This window comes from Pelodiscus sinensis, chromosome 1 (assembly GCF_052426305.1).
Source record: "Pelodiscus sinensis isolate ZL-2025 chromosome 1, ASM5242630v1, whole genome shotgun sequence".
Taxonomy (NCBI): Eukaryota; Metazoa; Chordata; order Testudines; family Trionychidae; genus Pelodiscus; species Pelodiscus sinensis.
The window spans coordinates 40,063,898-40,087,007 of NC_143052.1; the positions used below are offsets into that span (position 1 = coordinate 40,063,898).

Consider the following 23,110-nt stretch of genomic DNA (forward strand, 5'->3'; position numbering starts at 1 on the left):
CACATGCCTCTTGTTAACATTTTCTTGCTTAACTCTTGAGATTGTTATTTTTCCTTTAACCAATCCTTTATGAAGTGGGAAAAACACAGGATTATGGATGGACATGACACATTATGTGCTGTTAAAAATTATTAGTATATTATGACAGAGTACAAAGTAATTGAAAATAGTGCTTACCACGATGGCGACCTGAGTTTGATTTTATTCTTATGGAAGTGAGGGGGAGACAAACTTGCTAATTTCATAGCCTATACCAAATGAAGTTCCAACTCTAACACCTGGACACAATACTTCTGAGTAAAGGCAAGCTTTACACAAAGTTATTTAGTGACCTGTAGAGGAAGGAAAGAGATAATTACAAAACCCTTTCAATAGAAATAGTAATAATGTGTATTACAGTAGCATCTGAGGCCAGTTGAGATCAGATTATTGTTCTAGGTACAGGCAGTCCCCGGGTTACATGGATCCGACTTACATCAGATCCCTACTTACAAACGGGGTGAGGCAACCCCGCACTAGCTGCTTCCCCCCAGCAGACCAGGGAGACGTGAAGCTAGCGCCCCCTCCCCCCCAGCAGACCAGGGAGACGCAGAGCGGCTTTTCTCAGCAGACACCTCAGCTTGAGAATAAAGGACTGAGGGAAGTGAGGTGTGGGAGAATAAAACTGAGCTCTGGAGAAATGTTTGGCTAGAGTTTCCCCTACAATATGTACCAGTTCCGACTTACGTACAAATTCAACTTAAGAACAAACCTACAGTCCCTATCTTGTACGTAACCCGGGGACTGCCTGTACTACAAAACTCCTGAAGCCAAGAGGTGCTAACCTAAATAGCACAGAGAGACAAAGATTGGAAGGGGCAATGAAGGCATAGAGAAGAAAATTGCTTTGCCTGGCATTACACTACATGTTAATGATAGCTGGTAATTGAATCCAGGTTTCTTAACCGGAGATAAACACTTAAAATGCTGCTGTGGAGCTATTGTAGTGCTTCTGTGTAAATGCTAATACCTCTGCCAATGAGGGCTTCTTCCCTTGCCATAGGTAATCTGCTTGCCTGAGAGGCAGTAGCTAGGTTGATGGAAGAACTCTTCCATTGAGCTAATACTGGTCTACATTGAGAATTAGGTTAGCATAGTTCCATCTCTCAAATATGTGGATTTTTTACACTTCTGACAGACACAGCTGTTCCCAAGTAAATTTCTAGTGTAGACCAGGCCTAAGCTTTTGTCTTATGACCTAGCTATTGATTTACAGTGTCTTTTTGACCAGCTAATGGTCTACTCCCTCATTTCCATCTCACTTTAAAGCTATGTTCCTGCACAGAAGTTTTACTTGTTCCATTAAAGCAACAAGGATTCTAATAAATTTCATTTAGCAACTGAAGATGTGGATAAAGCAGTTCTGTTCTTACCATATAAGAATATGGCCCTAACTTTCTCTTACACTTGCTGGCTGGTCTGAACTGGAAAAAAATAGGCACAAATAAAGGGAGAAAGGTGAAAAGTATAGGAAGGAACACGTTTTTGGACTCTGCCATCTAATATCTGTATTCTGTGTTATTTTTTTATCCATAGGATTATATGGAAGTGACCTATTCAAATTTTGTAGCTCACGTGTCTAACAGTTTATTAAAACCTTTTGGAAAAGGGCCATATCTTTACTCTTTTCAGCAGGGGTGGGGAACCTTAGGCTTGGGGGCCAGATGTAGCCCCTGGATTGGGCCCCCGAAGCTGACGTCTTCCCCCAAAGTTGAAGAGCTTGCTCTCGTACTCTAGACCCCTACTGCCACACCACAGTGCTAGAGCACACAAAATCTACTAACCTGTTTTCTCCCCGCTCCCCCTCCCCCGGGATCTGGCGTGTGAGAGGAATGAGGGGAGTGTCTGTCTTAGTCAAGGGTTTGATTTTGTGGTGGGGGAAAGGGATTGATTCTCATTTGTATGCAGCCCCCAACTGTTTTTTCTGTTGGTCAGTGGCCCCTGACCCAGAAACGGTTCCTCACCCCTGTTTTACAGCAATGAACACATTGACAGTTTCAGTTTTTAAAAATATTTTACCAACCATGTTTTTAAATCATGTTATCAAGAGTTTGAATTCAAATTGAAAACATATTGAATAAATGCAGTTCAGTGTACCTGGGTTAAAAATGTTTGTTGCACATCTCCTTCTTGCTGAATTAGATGAAATGGGCACATATTTTGTAAATATTAAATTTTAGAAGAGTATAATGTTAGATGTACTCAAATTTGAGCATGCTGGAGTCATGAAATTGATGCGAAAGCGGGGCAGCTAGAGCCCAGCTGTCCCTTACTCCCATCTGGGCTGAGTGAGCCCGGCTACCTGCACAGGGAGGTGAGAAGCCCAGAGTTGGGTGGAGCATTCCCCCAGCTTCTCCCCGCAGAGACTGCCCCTCCTGAATGGTGACTCTTGCTTAAGTGAGGATTTGCACCTCAGATGGAAGGAGGTTAGTATGGACATCCACCACAGCCCATATTTTTTGACTGTATAAGGAGGTGAGAGGATTAAGGCCTCCCTTACTAGTCCTCCATCAAATTATGCCTGAGGAAGTTAGGGAGTCAGTAGTGGCTGTTTCTGATACACTTCACCCCTTTCTTGTGGGGGAGAGGGCTCAGAGCACTCTTGGCTCCTTTTCTTAAATTATTGATCAAAGTAGTTGGTCAGTCATAGGAAGTGAATAAACTTTTCCATGAAAAAGGATGAAGTAATTTACTTCCTCCTCTGAGCTGGAGAGAAATTGTGACTGAGTCATCATTAGTTTTCTGGTCTGCTTGGAGATGCAGCTATTCATCACCCTTTATTCAGGGCAGGCTATAAAGTTATAGTTTAACCCTTAGCGTTTTGTCCTCTATTTGTGAATCCAGAGGGGATTAGCCTTGACATCACTTATGTTCTATGAATAAAGGCATATGAAAGACCTTTATCATGTGTGAGCTAAAACTAATAATCTGTCATAATGCAGAAACTAATTTCACAATATTTGGACAGTATCTACAGTGCTAAAGTTCTGATGAACAGAATTTAATCAACTAACAATTTTTTTTAATTAGTCCTTGCATGCAAGTAAAAAAATCATGTGAGAAAGTATGGGAAGAAAAATATACATAAGCAAGATCCACATTTGGAATTTTCTCTTGATCTGTCCATACTGAGGAAGTCATTAACAAACATCTTGCATGTGCTGTGTTGAATTTAGTGTTAGAAAAGTATAAATTAGTCCAACTAACTTAAATGTTATCTCTTCCATTTTATGTACAACTGTTTGTTATTCCATTGAAATAAAAGCAGCAGCCCAGGCAAGACTTCAGCACTTACAGTCCAAGGAAAAGCAAGCTTTTTTGGGTAATTGGATCTGTTAAATAGATTGAGGCTGTTCATATGTATACCTATAAAATGAAACAGGGACTCAGTTTTTAAACAGACTTCAAAAGCTACTGTTACGAGAGAGTATGAAGGTATAATAAAAATACAAAGCATCCGTGAACCTTCAATCAGCTGTTTTTAAAATCTACGGGGTGGAGCTCTTTAGTCCAGCACCACTGGGACCTGACCTGTCCAATATGAGAGAATTTGCTGGACTAGGCAAGGTTCCCTTGTCACTGGCCACCAAACACATTGCCTGTTGCTTGCAGGCTGCCCCAGAAAGCACCTTGCCCCCCCCCCCCCCCGTCTGGACTGCTCACCCAGCTGCTCCGGCTCATGAGGTGGGGCCCCGGCTTTGCTTGCTATGGACTGCTGTGGGGCTCCAGCTCTGGCCCATGCTCCATGGGGCTGACCCAGGGCTCTGGCTCCATGATCCATGGCAGGGGTTGGCAATCTGCGGTTCCTAAGCCAAATATGTCTCAGTACGGAGCCAAATATGGCTTGCAGTTCGAGCATATCTCCCAATGGGGAGCCTGTGCTGGCACTCCTGCCATCCCCCCACAGTATTGAAGCGACAGCACTGGCTTTGTGAGGGGAGGCATAGAGGGAAAGCTCCGAGCCTCGCTGTGCAATTGGGGAAGAAGCGGAGTCAGAAGCAGTCCCCAGTCCCGGCTGGCCCTCCAGCTCTTTTAGGCTCCTGGGCTCTCTGGTCCAGGATCATCCGTGGTCCAGTTGCCAGACCAGAGTGCCAGTTTTCAAAGGTGCAACCTGTATTCATGTACAAAGTTTTAACAAGTTTACAAATCATTGCTATGCAAACACCAGAAACAAAACAACCATTACAACAGTTAGCTTTTGATTAAAGATCATCTGATCTTTCTATTTACAAGTGTGCTACAGAGTGAGCATCATTGCAGCACCTATGTGTTGATTCTGGTGGTTTGATCAAACTGAGTGAAATTTCTGTGCACACATAATAGACCAGGTTTGTCTAACAAATGTTAATAGTAAAAAAAAACAACCCAAAATTGGTCAGGAGTTCTATTTCTTTTTATTATTTTTTTTTATTTTGGTAGGTGAATGTATTTTGAATGTGAGGTAAAAGTAACCAGATACCTAAATACCCATCTGTCCCCTCTCTCTTTTGCTGGGTATGTTATTTGTGTGTTTAACTTTTCCATAAACATAACCTCCCTTATTTTTTTGTAAACCATTCCTGTACAGTTGAGCTAATTTTCTTTTTTTTCAGTAAGAGGCTACTAATAGTCAAGCACTTACTAAACCAGTGGTCTCCAACCTTTTTACACCCAAGATCACTTTTTAAATGACAGACCAACCCAAGATCTACCGCCCCGCCTCTTCCTTGAAGCCCCTTCCTTGAAGCTCAGCAAGGGTGCACCACACTCTACATGGGCTGGCGCAGAGGAGAAGCTGCCTGGACAGCTGGCTGTGGCCTTCAGCCTGGAGGAGGCTGAACCGCACTCCAGCTGATAGGGCGGCTTCCCCTCTGCTCCTGCCCACGTGGAGCTTGGTGCATCCTGGCTGAGCGCCATGGCCAGCTGGCTGGGAAGCCGCTTCTCTTCACTCCCGCCCGACTGCCCTGCGCTCAGCCCGGGAAGCTTGCTCCAGCACAGCTGGAGCCTGACGCACCCTCCCTGGGCTGAGCGCAGGGCAGCCGGGCTGGAGGGAAGAGAAGCAGCTGCCCGGCCAGCTGGCCGTGGCGCTCAGCCAGGGTGCACCAAGCTCCATGTGGGCAGGCGCAGAGGAAAAGCCGCAGATCAGCTGGAGCGTAGGGCAGACTTTCAGCTGAAAGCCACAGTCAGCTGGCTGGGGTGTTTCAGCCCTCCCAGCTCCCACCATTCCTTGCAGCTACTCACCTGTGGTGTTGCTCGGTGAGTAGCTGCTCCTCAAATGAGGAAATCTAATGTAAATGTACTGCGCAGGGGCGCAGTTCAGAGAGGGCTCAAGAGCCACTCTTAGAGCCCCTGAGGTCTACTGGTAGATTGTGATCTACTGGTTGGTGACCACGGTACTAAACAATGAGAAATTGATTCTTTATTTTCTTTGTGACCATTTTCATTAGGAAAGCCCCAGGAGGATTACAGAAGGATTATTTGGTAATAAATATTCAGCACTTCATGATATTTAGTTATGGATAGGGTCTATCAAATTCACAGATGTGAAATTTGTCACAGACTGGTCTCCTCCATAAAATCTCATTTCTGGCCATCCAGTCCTGAAGGCATTGTCACCTGCCAACAGCAGCGGGAGAAGTAAGAATGGCAATATTATGATGCTTTAATAGTGTTCCTAGACTGAGAAATGCTGCAGAGAAATCACACATTTTTCATAGGTTAGTCAGGCATAAATAGCAAATTTTACAGGTGTGTTTTACTTATGCTGTGACGAACACATGGAAATTGTCATCGCTCTGTGCTTTAAGTAGACCATAGTTATGGGTTCATCCTAATACTTTTTAATGACTGGACATGTCAACCATACATATAAAAATCTCCTTTTTCATCACATTTTATCCAACATTAATTACCAGTCAGTATTCATTTTTTACCCTAACTGGTGTGAAATATCATTGAAACACTACCTGAAAGAATTTTTCTTTCTCTTGTGTTACAGACTGAGGTTGTCTTCTTCTCTTTTCCAGTTCAAACACCATTTTTCTGTGGTAATTTTGTCTAGCCACATCCTTTTCCCAGTGTGTCATATATGGACTCTTTGTTGTTTTTGTTGTTGGTAAAGTCTATAGAGATTGATATTAATTACTTATGTGTTTTGTTTTCTAATTGACCAGCTGTCATCACTTCTATTAAAGTCAGCTCTTTCTGTAAAATAGGTTTTCTAGAAAGTGTTTGTGCTTGATTTGAAAGAATTGCTACCCGGAGAGAGCAGACTAGTTAAAATTAGTTTTTATTTCCAAGTACGTTAGAATAGTTCCTTTATTGCATAGCTGGCCACCCATGGGGATTCCATGGCTTCTCCAATTTATGAAGTTCCCTGTTTTGTGATATGGGATAAAATCGGGATTATTTACAGTGAGCATAATTGGCAAGGAAAAGAATTTCTTACCACCTAATTCTATTCGTTGAGTAGCCTTTGCTAAAGGGTGTATATACATTTGTGGAGGCAGTGGCTTTTTTCAGGGTAACCTAGTGTTGGCTTGTTCAATAAAGACAAATTGGTTGGATTAGAGTGTCCCCAATCCGCTACTGTATTAAGCTTGCTGGCTTGATAGTACCGTAGATTATTTGGAAAAGCCAGGGGAGCCAACAGGATTGCCAGGCCCCAGGGCAATGCGTGTGTGTAAGTGTGTGTGTGGTGGGGGAGGGGGGACTAGCTCTGCACTCCTGGAAGGGGCAGAGCCTTGGGCAGAAGGGGTGAGAGGGTGAGACATGGGTTTTCTGTCCCCACTTGGTCACATGGTGTCATAGGGCTGCCTCTCTGCACAGCAGCTACTGGAACCAGCAAGCTGGGAGCCTCTGCCAAGGGTAGAGGCTACAGCTGAGAGATGCAGGAAAAGCCAGTGCTTTTGCTGCTGCTTCTTCACAAGGAGCTAAAGCAACAGCTTTAACCTGTTTGCTGCTGCCTTGCCAAGTGGAGCTAATACTTGGGAGCTATAGGGAGGGGCTTTAAAGGAAAAGGGTATGTGCACCTGGAAGGGGGCCTGATTCAAGAAGTTGTGTGGGGCATGGTTCATCTCTGGGGGTATGTCTAGTCTACATGGCTCCGTCGACGGAGCCCTGTAAACTAGTTTACCCGACATAGTCAATGAAGCCAGGATTTAAATAATTCCTGCTTCATTAAAATAAAAGTGGCCACTGCACTATGCGAACAACCAGCTGATCCGACACAGCGTGGCAGTCTAGACATGGATTGGTCAAGAAGGGAAGCCTTTGTCGACCGCTCCTGTAAACCTTGTTTCACAAGGCATAAGGGAGTGGTCGACAAAGGCTTCCCTTCTTGACCGAACTGTGTCTAGACTGCCACACAGTGTCAGATCAGCTGATTGTTGGCATAGTGCGGTGGCCACTTTTATTTTAATGAAGCGGGAATTATTTAAATCCCTGCTTCATTGACTATGTTGGGTAATCCTTCGACGGAGCCATGTAGTCTAGACATACCCTGGGAGAAGCCCCTTGTTCCACCCAGTTGATTAGGTGGAGAATGGGGGGTGGGGCTCCACAAGTTGCAATTTAACTGTGGAAAAAGCCATATATGGCTCACGAGTGGTGATTTGTCCACCTCGGTCTGTTTTAAACTGTAGAATAGAGCTATGACTGATCATCCCAGTTAAAGCATACTTTTCATACTTTTTTTTTGGTAACATTAACATGATTACTTTTCAGTTGGTCTTTCCTGGAAACTCCCAAGAAATCTCTTGGTTAGTCTTTAGGTTACACCTCTAGTATCACAGTTCTTTTTTTTTTTTTTTTTTTTCCAGTTTCACTTCTGCCATTGCCAGTATTGCCCCCTAGATTATTAGATTGTTCTTTTCCTAATTCCCTTTTCCTGGGTTTTACCATTTGCCAAGGGATTTTCAGTGGTGTATCTGTAGCTACTACCTCTGGAGAATCATCTTGAACATCTGAGATTTTGATTTCTATCCCAAGCATCTTGAGTGTACTTTTTCCTTCTTTAAAGTTTTTTTCTGTGCAACACTGATTTTAAAAGCTAAATGGGAATAATCTTTTTCAGCTGATATCTGCCCACCTGAGTGCTGCTATAATTTCCCCAGCGCTTTGTGCTTTTTTAAAGTTAGAGCCGAGAGGTTATTGTCTTTGAGTTTGAGCTCTGGCTACTCTGATTTTTTCATAATTATTTTTTTCTGCTGATAACTGTGACATTTCAACATTAGGTCTCTGGGGTTTATATAGTCTCATGGGAGTTATGTTTTGTGTGCTTTACAGACAGCTCAGCTGTAATGACTTCACAATTAAACTTTTGACATACCAGTTTAGGTTTCCTCCTTCAGCATTTTTAGTCGTTCCTTCATTCTGTTGTTCCTTTTCACTCTGTTTTCTATGTAATCCAGTATAAGCAGAATCAAACTATACTCCATCTGGTTCTGAGAGTATTTTTACACTGCATTTAAACATTAGTTGCTGGCTCAAACCAGCTGACTTGGGTTTGCAGGGCTTTGCTAAGGCACCAGTTAATTTCATTGAAGACTTTTGGCCTTGAGCTACTCACCAAACTCTGGGGCTATGTCTACCCTGTGCTGTTTTGCGTAAGAAATATGCAAATTAGGCAAGCGTGGAATATCACTGTGCTTCATTTGAATAATTAATGAGCGCTGCTTTTTGCACAACAGGCTTTTGCACAAGAGCCATTCTTCCGCTTTTTTTCAGGAAGAACGGCTCTTGTGCAAGAGGGGGTTTTTGCTCAAAGGAGCCATGTAGACGGCTCCTTTTTGCACAAAAGCCTCTTGCACAAAAAGCAGCTGCTCATTAATTATGCAAATGAGGCGTGGTGATATTCCATGCTTTGCCTCATTTGCATATTTCTTGCACAAAACAGCATAGTGTACATATAGCCTGGGAAACTCCCACCTTTTCTGGATCCAAGAACCCAGGCTACAGCCTGAGTCTGGAAATCTATCCTGCAATTAAACAGCCCCTTAGTCTGTGTCAGCTGGCACAGGCCAGCCATGCCTGAGTATCCAACTGCAATGTACATATATACTCTTACTTGCTTCTCTTAGGCCAGTCTTTAGCATATGACACGTTATTCCAAGTCAGCAACTTCCTTCTTGACTAAAAGAAGCTTGGTCCTCATATATCTCATGGAATTATTGGCAGAGATCCCCTACTACAGTATGCTTGCTTTGATAGCCATTTGATTTTCTTCAGCCCTGGCATTTGTCTGATTTGCCTGCCGTGTGTTCATTTGAATTCTTAGAAATCCCTTCACACTGCTAGTCAGAAACACTCTCCTGAGTAAGGTTTTTTTTTAATTTTCATATTTTCCTGGAGAATCCATCCTCTGCCACTTTGTGCTTAGTTTTCTTAAGGAGTTTTTAGTAGGTTTTGGAAATTGGGGAAGACAAGTTGCTTTGCTATTACCTCACTTCATGGGCTTCAGACAGCCATTTTGTTGTGGTCTCTTGTCACAGCCAACTATTTTAGTAAACTTGATTGTTTTTAGGAAAAATGTTAGGTACTCAGTTTAGTTGAGAGAGACCAAAAACCATAACATTGGTTTAATGTTCACATTCCAAATCAAGCACAGTATACTTGCATCTTGTCTGGATGATCTAACAGGGCTTTCTTTATCTCTAGCTAACTGCAAAGTTATTGACCACTCCTTTTAAGGTTATCTTTAGAGACAGTTTATAATATATCTTGGAAATATTGGAATTACAGGGAAAATGTGTCCCATTAATTTTGTTTTGGTGATTAAGATTCTCAGGATAGTTCATCCTGAGTGACACATTAGGAGTGTTTTGTTTGAGGGCTCATTATAAATGGAACTCATTTCACTTGGAGGAAATGATCAATAAGTATCCTTTTTAGTCTGTCATAAACATCAACAAACAATCTCATCTGAGTTTAAAACACCTTATTCTGCCTTGACCTTTCTGTTGCAAATATTTTAATATCAATATCACTGTTGAAAATTGAAATATAAGTAGCTTTAAAATAAATCTTGATTTATTTACACAGATTTAGATATTCTGAATTCTAGTCCTATTAATGCAGTGGTTCTCAAACTTTTTTGGCCCGTGGACTACCTGGCTCAATGCAGACCTCTCCATGGACCACCATTTGCTAATGGAAACTCACCATTAATTATGTGATTATACCTGAGACATTTTGATAGTGCTGTAGCTAGGGTGAATGGTTTAAATTAAACTGTTAAACAGATATTAACTTTCTCATGTTAGTTTATCAAACTTCATTTTAAATAAAGTAAAATATTAATTTATGCCCAACACAAAAAGGTTTCAATGTCATCTTTATTTATGGCAGGGGTGGGGAACCTTTTTTGGGTAGAGGGCCACTGACCTACAGAAAAATCAGTTGGGGACCACACAAATGAGAAGCAATAAACTCCTCCAGAATCCCCACTGATGTGGTCCCCAACTGAAATATCTCACTCCAGTGGCACTCCAACCTCACAGGTGAGAGGAAGGAACAGGGAGACTGAAGTGCAGAGCTTCCCATAGGCCAGATTTACTTTTCTGGGGTTAGTGGATTTTGTGGACCTCCTTAGGCTCTAGGATGGGGACAGAAATGGGTTCAGTGTGCAGGACAGGACTGCCAGCGGGTGGAATGGGATGGGGGTGCAAGGTCTGGGTGGGAGGTGGGATGCAGAAGTAGCCTGGGAGTAGGGTGTCTAGCCAGGGGAGAGGAAGCAAGAACAAGGGAGGGTGCAGTGTGTGACCTGGAGGGAGGGTGCAGGAGCAACAGTGGATGCAAGTTAAAAACTACTTAGAAAAGTTGGGTGTCTTCAAGTCATCAGGGCCTGATGAAATGCATCCTAGAATACTCAAGTAGCTGATAGAGGAGATATCTGAGCCTTTAGCTACCGTCTTTGAAAAATCATAGAAGACGGGAGAGATTCCAGAAGATTGGAAAAGAGCAAATATAGTGCCCATCTATAAAAAGGGAAATAAGAACCCAGGAAACTACAGAATAGTCAGTTTAACTTCTGTGCCAGGAAAGACAATGGAGCAAGTAATTAAGGAATTAATCTGCAAATATCTGGAAGATAATAAGTTGATAGGTCACAGCCAGCATGGATTTGTAAAGAATAAATTGTCAGACCAATCAGATCACTTTCTTAGATGAGATAAGTCTTGTGGATAAGGAAGCAGTAGTGGATGTGGTATACCTAGACTTTAGTAAGGCATGTGATACAATCTCTCATGACCTTATCAATAAACTAGGGAAATACAACCTAGATGGTGCTACTGTAAGGTGGGTGCATAACTGTCTGTATAACCATTCTCAGAGACTAGTTACTAATGGTTCAGAGTCATGCTGGAAGGGCATAACTAGTGAGAATCTGCAGGGATCTGGTTTGGGACCAGTTCTGTTCAATATCTTGAATAATTTAGTGGCATAAAGAGTATGCTTATTAAGTTTGCAAATAATATCAAGCTGGAAGGGATTGCAGGTGCTTTGAAAGATAGGGTCATACTTCAAAATGATCTGGACAAACTGGTTTGAGGTAAATAGAATGAAGTTTAATAAGGACAAATGCAAAGTATTCCACTTAGGAAGGAACAATCAGTTTCACATATACAGAATGGAAAGCGACTGTCTAGGAAGGAGTACTACAATAAGGGATCTAGGTTCATAGGGGACCATAGGCTAAATATGAGTCAACTGTATGACACACTAGCAAAAAAAGCAAACATGGTTCTGGGATGCATTAACAAGAGTGTTGTGAGCAAGACGCAATAAATAATTCTTCCATTCCACTCTGTTCTGATTAAGCCCAGTTGGCGTATTGTGTCTAGTTCTGGACAACACATTTCAAGAAAGATGTGGAAAAACTAGAGACGGTCCAGAGAAGAGCAATAAAAATAATTAAAGGTCTAGAAAACATGACCTATGAGGGAAGACTGAAAGAACTGGGCTTGTTTAGTATAGAAAGGAGAAGACTGAGAGGGGACATGATAGCAGTTTTCAAGTACAGGCAGTCCCCGGGTTACATACAAGATAGGGACTGTAGGTTTGTTCTTAAGTTGAATTTGTATGTAAGTCGGGACTGGTATATATTGTAGGGGAAACTCTACCCAAACATTTCTCCAGAGCTCAGTTTTATTCTCCCACACCTCACTTCCCTCAGTCCTTTATTCTCAAGCTGAGGTATCTGCTGAGAAAAGCTGCTCCGCGTCTCCCTGGTCTGCTGGGGGGGGGGGGGGCTAGCTTCGCGTCTCCCTGGTCTGCTGGGGGGAAGCAGCTAGTGCGGGGTTGCCTCACCCCGTTTGTAAGTAGGGATCCGATGGAAGGGATCAATATTCTTATTGATAAACTAGGGAAATATAACTTAGATAGGGCCACGATAAGGTGGGTGCATAATTGGCTGGATAACCGTAGTCAGAGAGTTGTTGTTAACGGTGCTAAATCCTGCTGGAAAGGGATAACAAGTGGAGTTCCTCAAGGGTCTGTTTTGGGACCCGTACTGTTCAATATCTTCATCAATGATGTAGATATTGGGATAGAGAGTACGCTTATTAAGTTTGCAGATGATACCAAACTGGGTGGGGTTGCAACTTCTTTCGAGGATAGGGACATAATTCAAAATGACCTTAGCAAGTTAGAGAAATGGTCAGAGGTAAACAGGATGAGGTTTAATAAAGAGAAATGCAAAGTGCTCCACTTAGGAAGGAACAATCAGTTCCATACATACAAGATGGGAAGCGACTGTCTAGGAAGGAGCATGGCGGAAAGGGATCTAGGGGTCATAGTGGACCACAAGTTGAATATGAGTCAACAATGTGATGCTGTTGCAAAAAAAGCAAATATGATTCTAGGTTGTATCAACAGGTGTGTTGTAAGCAAAACTCGTGAAGTCATTCTGCCGCTCTACTCTGCACTAGTTAGGCCTCAGCTGGAGTACTGTGTCCAGTTCTGGGCGCCACATTTCAAGAAAGATGTGGAGAGATTGGAAAGGGTACAGAGAAGAGCGACAAGAATGATTAAAGGTCTAGAGAACATGACCTATGAAGCCAGGCTTCATGAACTGGGCTTGTTTAGTTTGGAAAAAAGAAGATTAAGGGGGGACATGATAGCGGTTTTCAAATATCTAAAAGGGTGTCACAAGGAGGAAGGAGAAAATTTGTTCCTCTTGGTTTCTGAGGACAGGACAAGGAGTAATGGGCTTAAAGTGCAGCAGGGGAGGTTTAGATTGGGCATTAGGAAAAAATTCCTAACTGTCAGGGTGGTCAAATATTGGAATAAATTGCCAAGGGAGGTGGTGGAATCTCCCTCTCTGGAGATATTTAAGAACAGGTTAGATAGACATCTGTCAGGGATGGTGTAGACAGAGCTTGATCCTGCCTTGAGAGCGGGGGGCTGGACTCGATGACCTCTTGAGGTCCCTTCCAGTCCTATTATTCTATGATTCTATGTAACCCGGGGACTGCCTGTACAAGAAGCAATGGGCTTTAATGCACTGTCCCATGCAGTGGCACCTAGACCACAGCAACAGATAAGAAGAACAAGAGACCTCTACTGTATGTGCTGAGAGAAATCTGGCTTTTAGCTCAGAAGATAGAGGCTCCTATACTAAGCTCCAGAGGTCCCAGGTTCAAATCTACCTGGTGGTGGTTACTCAGAGTCTTGGCAAGGGGAGCGGGATGAGAGAGGGAGATTGAGGTATGGGGGCCAGGGTATGAGGTGGGGCACTTACCTGGCTTTGCACCCTTGTTGCTCCCAAGCACTGCCTCCTGCTGCTCCCATTGGTTTGCTAATGGTAGCAGTGGGGAAAGCCACCAGACAGCATGTGACAGCAAATCATTGCATTGCCATTCCCCCAACAGGGCAGGGTGGGGGGGAGGGAAGCACAGCCCGGCCCTCCCCCACGCAGCGGGAAGCCCGTACTGCCTCTCTCTGTGAGCTGGGTCTGGTGGGGAAGGTCAGGGCTTTTATCACTCTTCCCCCAACCCCCCAAAGCGAGAAGCCAGAGCTGGTACTCTAGCCTCACAGCTACATGGTGACCACAAGGCTGGAGCAGCAGTGCGGGCTCCCCGCTGCATGGGGGGGGACTGAGCTCAAGCTGTGGACCACCTGTAGTGGTCCGTGGACCGCACTTTGAGGACCACAGTATTAAGGTTATTTTGAAAAATAATGATTGAATATTTTTTATGTATTTCTATTTCAATTTGCCAAGCACCCATCTTGCATTTTAGGCACCTCCCATTTTATAAAAACATTTTTCTGCCAGTGAAACTCCCAGCCCACCACAAATGAAATTCTTCTTTTATCCTTGAACCCTTTTTATGTTCCCTGCTGGAAAGCTTGCAGTTTTATATATAGGCCTTGTAGTGTCTCCTAAAAATTAGCAAATCTGGGATCTGATAGACAAAGCTGGGAGGTGGAGGGAGGCAGGGAGAAGTAACAGCCAGAGTTGCAGGTCCTTCACTGAGACACGCTAACTGTAGCCCCAGAAAAATCTCCCCCTCATGATATTGTACATTAGGTAACACTCCTAAAGAACAAGGTCATGTTTTACATCTGGATAATTTTGACCTTGGTCAGTAGTTGATTTATTTTCCTGGAAAGGAATTCCTTTTCTTTCACAAAGCACATGTTAAACTGGGGGCTGCCAGTTCAAATGTACCAGAAGGCGATAGTTAATCTCTGAGGTAAACCAAAATCCTTAATAATTTTATGGACATTGATCCTAACGTAATAAAATATTTATGTTGATTATCCAGAGAAAATCCACTACTGGAAATAGGAACTGGTGGCTCAATTTGCAAATTAAGCAAGATTCCTCCTTGTTAGGTTAGCTCTAATTATAGCAAGTGTTGGAAGGTAGTACAAACATGAATTTTGAATTAAAAAGAAAATTTGTGGGCACATAATTCAATGTTTAGGCCAATACTCAAAGTTCACATGAACGTATGAAAACTGAAATAATTTGAGATTTCTAGATTAAACTATATGTTTTTTATTTTTACAGACCTCCCAGATGTAAATGATAAACAAAGCCAAGCTGTAAATAATCTCCTGGAAGCGATTTATCCAAGAATGGACAAACAAGAATATGTAATTAAGCTAGAACCTATAGAAACAAATCAGAATGCTGTGTTTCAATATGTTTCAAGAACTGACAACCCAGAAGAGAACATTGAGATCAGCAGTACTCCTGATGAAGCTCCATCACAAATAGAAGAACCTACTACTGAGCAGCCCAAAACTGTTCCAACTCCAGATACAGAAACTTTAGAGTCACCACCTGCTAATGCTGTAATAAATGTAATGCCTACTCCTGATGAACAACCTCCAGCATTAAATCCTGAACTGGACTCTTCTGATAATTCTGATTTTGGCCACCAGTTGATTTGTTGTCTGTGTAGAAAAGAATTTCATTCCAGACGTAGTGTACGTCGGCACATTAGAAAAGTACACAAAAAAAAGATGGAAGAGCTAAAGAAGTACATAGAAACAAAGAAGAAACCAAATCAGCGCTCCACAAAAGGACGAAATAAGAATGTGCTTATAACATTAGGTAGAAGTTGTCCTGTATGTTATAAATCATTTGCTACAAAAGCCAATGTAAGGAGGCATTTTGATGAAGTTCATAGGGGGTTAAGGAGGGATTCCATTACTCCTGATATAGCTACAAAGCCTGGGCAGCCTTTGTTCTTGGATACAGTTTCTGCTAAAAAATCTTTTAAGACTCGAAAACAAAAGTCTTCTTCAAAGGCTGAATACAATTTAACTGCATGCAAATGCCTTCTTTGCAAGAGAAAATATAGTTCCCAAATAATGCTTAAACGACACATGCAAATTGTTCACAAGATAACACTTTCTGGAAAGAACTCTAAAAGAGAGAAAGGACCCAATAATACTGCCAATGGCACAGAAATAAAAGTAAAAGTTGAACCAGCAGATTCTGTAGACTCTTCAACCCCTTCCATCACACTTTCTCCACAGAATGAATTAAAGGGAACAAGTCATTCAAATGAGAAAAAGAATACACCAGCAGCACAGAAAAATAAAGTTAAACGAGACCTTGAAACCCCTAAATCAACCAATCCACCTGCAGGTGGTCAACAAAAAACAAGAAAGCCAAAACTTTCAGCTGGCTTTGACTTCAAGCAGCTTTACTGTAAACTGTGTAAACGCCAATTTACTTCTAAACAGAACTTGACAAAACACATAGAGTTGCACACAGATGGAAATAACATTTATGTTAAATTCTACAGGTGCCCTCTCTGCGCTTATGAAACACGTCGCAAACGTGATGTAATAAGGCATATAACTGTAGTTCATAAAAAGTCATCACGTTACCTTGGTAAAATAACTGCAAGTTTAGAAATCAGAGCAATAAAAAAGCCTATTGATTTTGTTCTAAATAAGGTGGCAAAAAGAGGCCCTCAGAGGGATGAAGCAAGACAGATTGGTTCAAAACAGGATGTTGCCTCTAACTCACCCAGTAAAAAGTTTGAAGGAGCTGATGTTGGCATAGAAGTAAAAGTCACAAAAAACTTTTCTCTTCACAGATGCAATAAATGTGGAAAGGCATTTGCAAAAAAGACTTTTTTAGAACACCATAAGAAAACTCACAAGGCAAATGCGTCTCATTCACCAGAAGAAACCAAAACCAAAGGCAGAAGTACAAGATCAAAAGCTCTTGTCTGGTGAGAAACTAGTTTCGCCTCTATTTAAAAACAAACAAACCACGCCTCCTCTAAATCTATTTTGTTGCTGAACAAATGCTTTCCAATAGACTTGATGGTGTAGGAAATGCAAAAGTAATGTAGATATTACATTTGCTTCTTCAGTAAAATATGTTTTCAATGGCTTGGAAGTCAATTTCTAAACTTTTTTCCTTCTGCAGGAAGTTGCAACCTAATATATTTCGGCTGTACAGGTCTTCTAAACAATTTACATTGGCTTATGTTTACAGTAGATGTTTTAAATTTAGTTTTGCACTTATTTGGTACTTGTTCACATGGTTTATCCTGCCAATGCACACACTTGTAGGATAGTTACAAAAATATATTATGACCATATGTCTATAGTTGATGTAAAAATGAATTACAGCAGAGTAAATAAATCTCTACATCTAACTTGGAATAACCAGACAGCTTTAAACTTTTATTTTTTTTCTTTTAACTTATTTCATTGTTTCCCTCACTGTGTCAACATAATAGTATAATCCTAAAAAAATCTCTTTTCATGAGTAAGAGTTTCTAGGATAGGGCCTTAAATTTGGTGTTTTTTCTTTATCATTATGATTCATTGTTTTTATTGTTTCATACAAAATATGGCACAGGTAGTCTTCTAATTATGAAATATTATTTCTTGGTTAAATAAGAATAACCTATAAATGGCCATCCTAAGTTGCAGAATCATTACAGTTTTTACCTGACTGATTTCTGGATATTGCAGAGATTTGTAATAAAAAAAAGGGGGGGGCTGTATGTGTGGAGGGGAGTATTTAAATTATTACTTCAGAACTCTCTCCTGATAATAAATATATTTTAAGTGAAAATAAGGCTAAATACATATGCCTTGTCCTGCACCTGCTATTGACTTCAACTCAGAAATGCTCTCTTCCTGAAGGCAACTAGGTCTTGGTTCACCTTCACCAGCTGATTACCACTCATGTATAGAGGGGTGGATTTGTAGTGATCTGGTAACCACTCTCTGCTAAAGAAAACAATTTAAAAATGTGTGGGGTTAGCTCTTAAAATTACAGTAATCTTGCCTGAGAGGAAAAGAGGAGTTAAAATTTTTTTTGGTAACTGTTAAGTACTACCTTGCATTTAAAAGTGATTTCACTGTTGCAATACTAGTAAGAGAAGTTGTACTGGTAAACTAAAAATATTAATTTATTCCCATTTCTCCTCAGATAACATCAAGTGATGTACGGACAGTTTGGAGTTCATTTGAGTGAAAAGACTTTAACTTGGTGTTAGAACCACTAATATCTTGAAAATGGTACCATAAGAAAAATGAGGAAATACTTTTACAAACTCTTGTTTTCTTGCTAAATTAATAAGAATTCTGATTGCTTGTTATATGATAATGTCTCATCCCAACACTGTCAAGTAACTGTTGACTTGCAATGCACAACATGCATCTGTAGCGGTTAACTACTCTTGTCTCTATGCAGTTCAGCAAAGTTATAATAGAAAATGAACTTTCTGTGATTTTAAAAACAAAACCCTTTACAATAAATTTTCTTAATAAAAACGCTTTTTTTTCATTTAGGAAATCAGCTTGAGAGGTCACCATAGATACTGGCCTTAGTACTGCTAATGCTGGTGAACCAATTCTGTGACTCTTTGGCCTGGTCTACACTAGACCAGGCAGGTCAGCTTAAGGTATGACATCCAGCTATGCAAAATGCATAGCTGGATTCAGCTGATATTAAACTGAGGCAGCGTCTACACTGCGGGAGGCAGACGGGAGCACACACTCCCATCAGCTTCCCTTACTCCTTGCATAATGAGGAGTACAGGATGCCTGCAGAAGCTTCCCTCAGTGTTCCATTTGGGGGGTCTACACTAGACCTGCTACATTGAATGCTAGAAGATCGACCTCCGGAGGGTCAAATCTTCTCCATAGACATACCCTTTGTGGTATTCTGCTTGGCTTGCAAACTTTTGCTTTATGAACCGTTTTAAATTTATTACAAATGAATGTATAAGAGCAAACAGCATATTAGTGTATATTAGCTGAAATATTCTATTTTTTTAGTATTTGCCATAACTTCATTCAGTTGGATTAATTTTCCAACTTTTGGATGTAGTGAATTTCACTGTTCTGAAATTGCTGCAGTGATATTGCCAATACTTTTTTTTTCAAGCATGGTTCATAGGACAACCTTTCATTTGTAAACATCTAGGAAGTTTACAAAACCACACATTCCCTTATTCCTTAATTTTGTGTTTAAATATTATACACAAGCACTTTAATAATAGTTGCAGTTAATTTTTCAGTTACCGTTTTAAAAGAACAACACACTAATGTTAATATGAAGGTAGTGAATATTTTCTGATGTTTTATAGACAGACAATCCATGCACAACCACTTCTTAAAATGCTAGTTTTATTTCTTTTAATGTCATTTAAAGGGAGGATAGTGTGAAAGAAACTCAGTATTTTTTCTCACAAGATTTTAAATGACCACTTTAGGTAGCACTTGCCGTTATTGTAGGATTTGCAAAATGCTTACTGATCCTTTTGTCTATTTTATAATCAAGATTTTAGCAAAACAGTAGCACACCTACCATTATGGAAATCTTGGCAGGCTTCTGTGCATCAATGTGTGTCTTTTTTTATTTTTACTTTTTAGAAAATATTTGTTGAGTGATTTGTGTCAAATTGCCACAATTTGAAAGGTACTGTACATCAGAAGAAATACCATGTTTTTATACAGGTTCACTCTCTTATTTAGGGAGGTGCCTTGTGTCATATATACATTTTGTATAAAAAAAATCTAAAAATGTTGATCACAAGGTCATGAGTTTAAAAAATATGCTTTTATGAATAGAAAAATGTTTGGCCTTTTTAGTGCTTTGCACTAAAAATAAAATACACTGTGAATGGGAACTGGACTGTAACTGTTGCTAAAAATGTTCTGTATTGAATGTACATGCTCTTGTTTGGATTAATGTACTGTATTTGATGGAAATAAATCAGACTGGAAGTTACTATAACAAGTGTGCTTAGACAAAAAAGTGAATTGTAGTAAAACTAGAATGCCTTTCCTCAGTCATAAACCAGCTCAGTTACTATCAGCAGCTATACTTTAATATTTACATTTCTATAAACTTTATTTCTCTATCGTTGGGTCTGATTTGTTGTATTATTCCACTACAATTAAAAATACTTTTTGCCTTATGAGAGAGTCAACAGTTGGAGTGAACCCCTTTCTTCCATACTTATGACCTTCATTATGTAATTAAGACATCATTATCAAAAAAACAAACAAATTTTGTCTTTGTTTTAGTTAAGTAAAGCTTAACATAGTTCTTGTTAATAGAATTGTGATTTAAACACTGATGCTCAGGAAGACTGAATATTGATGTTTTTAAAGAAAAGTAGGATCCTTATATTTAGAATGCTTTTGTAACTATGGTTTCATGTAGTTCGAATATGCACAGAGGACCCCTAGTTTGCTTATGACTTTCCAATATTAAAAATAGATATCCTTACATGTTCAGCTCCGTAATATCTATTCCTGAATGTCTCTGTTAAGATAAGGAAAATAAAATTCAGGGGTGGCGGCAGAACGACTGGAGGCTACACAGTTAATTTTAGATATTTCTGCTGACTCTATCTTAAGTAACTTGGAAGTCTGCTGCTGAGATACTTAAAGTGGAATTACGTCTTTGCTAAAGTTAAGACTCTGTTGATCTCCACTTTTGTGTCCATTTATATATATATATATATAATAGGTCAAAGTTGGCCTACCCTCATAGGTGATTTACTAAATTGCTCTCTACTGTGTCAACAATTGATTATTTTTTTATCTTGTGATGGGGTCAGATCTATTGTTTGACTCTTTCAGAAACTTAACTCTCCTTTTCCTTCTGATTCCACAGAGGTTTTTTTGCCTTCATTTCAAACAAAATAAGTATGCCTAGGTTTATAAAAGAATTGTGCTTTTTTGAGTGCTTGTGCATATCCATTCAACATAGGTGTGTGTGCTCGCCACATGCACTGGTGTCGAAGATTTTCCCTCCAGCAGTACCTGTAGGGGACTAGGTCTATGTCTCTTGGAACGCACACACCATGCTATATTGGGCACCCTCCAGGCCCCCCTCAATTCCTTCTTGCTGCCAGTGACAGTGCTTGGAACAGTGTGCTCCAGCCTTAGCTGTAGTATTAGTTCATGTGTCTATTCAGTTGTAAATAGTTTCCCTCTAGTTAGAGAAGTATAACTAGATAATAATTAGCAGTTTGTTAGTCTCCTGTAGACATGCCCCACTCTCTTGGTTTTAAAGCCTGTTCTGTGTGCTGTAGGCCTATGCCAGTCCGTGATGTGCATGTTGACTGCTTCCATTGTCTGGGAGAAACATATCTCAGACAAGTGCCAAATCTGCAAGTCTCTTCGACCCAGGATAATAAAATATAGGGATATATGTTTAAAAGTCCTGCTGATGGAGTCTGCCCTGGCTCTCCAGGACCAGCACTCAGACTTGGCACCAAGCACCAGTGCTTCAGTGCAGAGCACTCTGTCGGTGCGGCACTCGCTTGACTTAGGAGAGCGAAGAAGACCGGCAAGAGTGAGTGCCTAGCTTCTTGCAAGGAGAAGGCCAAGAAGGCTGACTGCATGGCAGACCATCCACAGGAGAAGATCCTGGTGCAGGCTGAACGCAGAAGTCCTGCTGGTTCCCTTCTTCCCATCATGGATGTGCAAGCCCCTTCTATGCTGGAGGCTTTGCAGACAGCACATGTTGATGATGCTGGTACGGTTTCCTTTGGCATCTGTTGGGCTCTGGTACAGCGGGAATCCACTGTTTGCCTCCTGGTCACCAAGTGCCCAATTCTTCCATTATCTGGCACATTTGGACAGGAGAGCCCCTCATAGCCCCATTCAGAGTAGATGTTGAGTCTCCAGCATCGCAGGGGTCACGGCATAGATTGTTGAGGCACATGTCCCCTGGCTGCAGTGGCATTGTAGAGAGAGTTGCTTCTCATATGAATCCTGCCACACCAGGGGTAATTCCAGCTTCCTTGTCACTGATTTCCTCATCACTGTTACTCACAGGCATCAAGCACCTGAAGGCATGGTGGCATGTCCTATATACCCCAATCATGGCACCAATGATCATAGAATCATAGGACTGGAAGGAACCTCGAGAGGTCATCGAGTCCAGCCCCCGCCCTCAAGACAGGACCAAGCTCCATCTACACCATCCCTGACATGTCTATCTAACCTGTTCTTAAATATCTCCAGAGAAGGAGATTCCACCACCTCCCTTGGCAATTTATTCCAATATTTGACCACCCTGACAGGAATTTTTTCCTAATGTCCAATCTAAAACTCCCCTGCTGCACTTTAAGCCCATTACTCCTTGTCCTGTCCTCAGAAACCAAGAGGAACAAATTTTCTCCTTCCTCCTTGTGACACCCTTTTAGATATTTGAAAACCGCTATCATGTCCCCCCTTAATCTTCTTTTTTCCAAACTAAACAAGCCCAGTTCATGAAGCCTGGCTTCATAGGTCATGTTCTCTAAACCTTTAATCATTCTTGTCGCTCTTCTCTGTACCCTTTCCAATTTCTCCACATCTTTCTTGAAATGTGGCGCCCAGAACTGGACACAGTACTCCAGCTGAGGCCTAACTAGTGCAGAATAGAGCGGCAGAATGACTTCATGAGTTTTGCTTACAACACACCTGTTGATACAACCTAGAATCATATTTGCTTTTTTTTTTTTTTTTTGCAGCATCACACTGTTGACTCATATTCAACTTGTGGTCCACTATGACCCCTAGATCCCTTTCCGCCATGCTCCTTCCTAGACAGTCGCTTCCCATCTTGTATGTATGGAATTGATTGTTCCTTCCTAAGTGGAGCACTTTGCATTTCTCTTTATTAAACTTCATCCTGTTTACCTCTGACCATTTCTCTAACTTGCTAAGGTCATTTTGAATTATGTCCCTATCCTCCAAAGAAGTTGCAACCCCACCCAGTTTGGTATCATCTGCAAACTTAATAAGCGTACTCTCTATCCCAATATCTGCATCATTGATGAAGATATTGAACAGTACGGGTCCCAAAATAGACCCTTGAGGAACTCCACTTGTTATCCCTTTTCAGCAGGATTTAGCACCGTTAACAACAACTCTCTGACTACGGTTATCCAGCCAATTATGCACCCACCTTATCGTGGCCCTATCTAAGTTATATTTGCCTAGTTTATCAATAAGAATATCATGCGAGACTGTATCAAATGCCTTACTAAAGTCTAGGTATATGACCTCCACCGCTTCTCCCTTATCCACAAGGCTCGTTATCCTATCAAAGAAAGCTATCAGATTAGTTTGGCATGACTTGTTCTTCACAAACCCA

The 23,110-nt window shown here is 41.2% G+C and overlaps 1 protein-coding gene across 4 annotated transcripts in view; it reads left to right on the forward strand.

The window, feature by feature from the left end:
* Positions 1-19,998, forward strand: part of ZNF800 (zinc finger protein 800) — a 40,753-nt gene extending 20,755 nt beyond the window's left edge. For 2 of the 4 annotated variants that reach the window (XM_075928331.2, XM_075928335.2), the window contains exon 5: positions 15,035-19,996. In XM_075928331.2, coding sequence (XP_075784446.1) covers positions 15,035-16,722 — 1,688 coding nt within the window. In that variant the 3' untranslated portion in view covers positions 16,723-19,996. Of the gene's footprint in view, positions 1-15,034 lie in introns of all 4 variants that reach the window. The other 2 variants (XM_075928341.2, XM_075928348.2) reach the window with 2 other exon arrangements.
* The last annotated feature ends 3,112 nt before the right edge of the window (positions 19,999-23,110 follow it).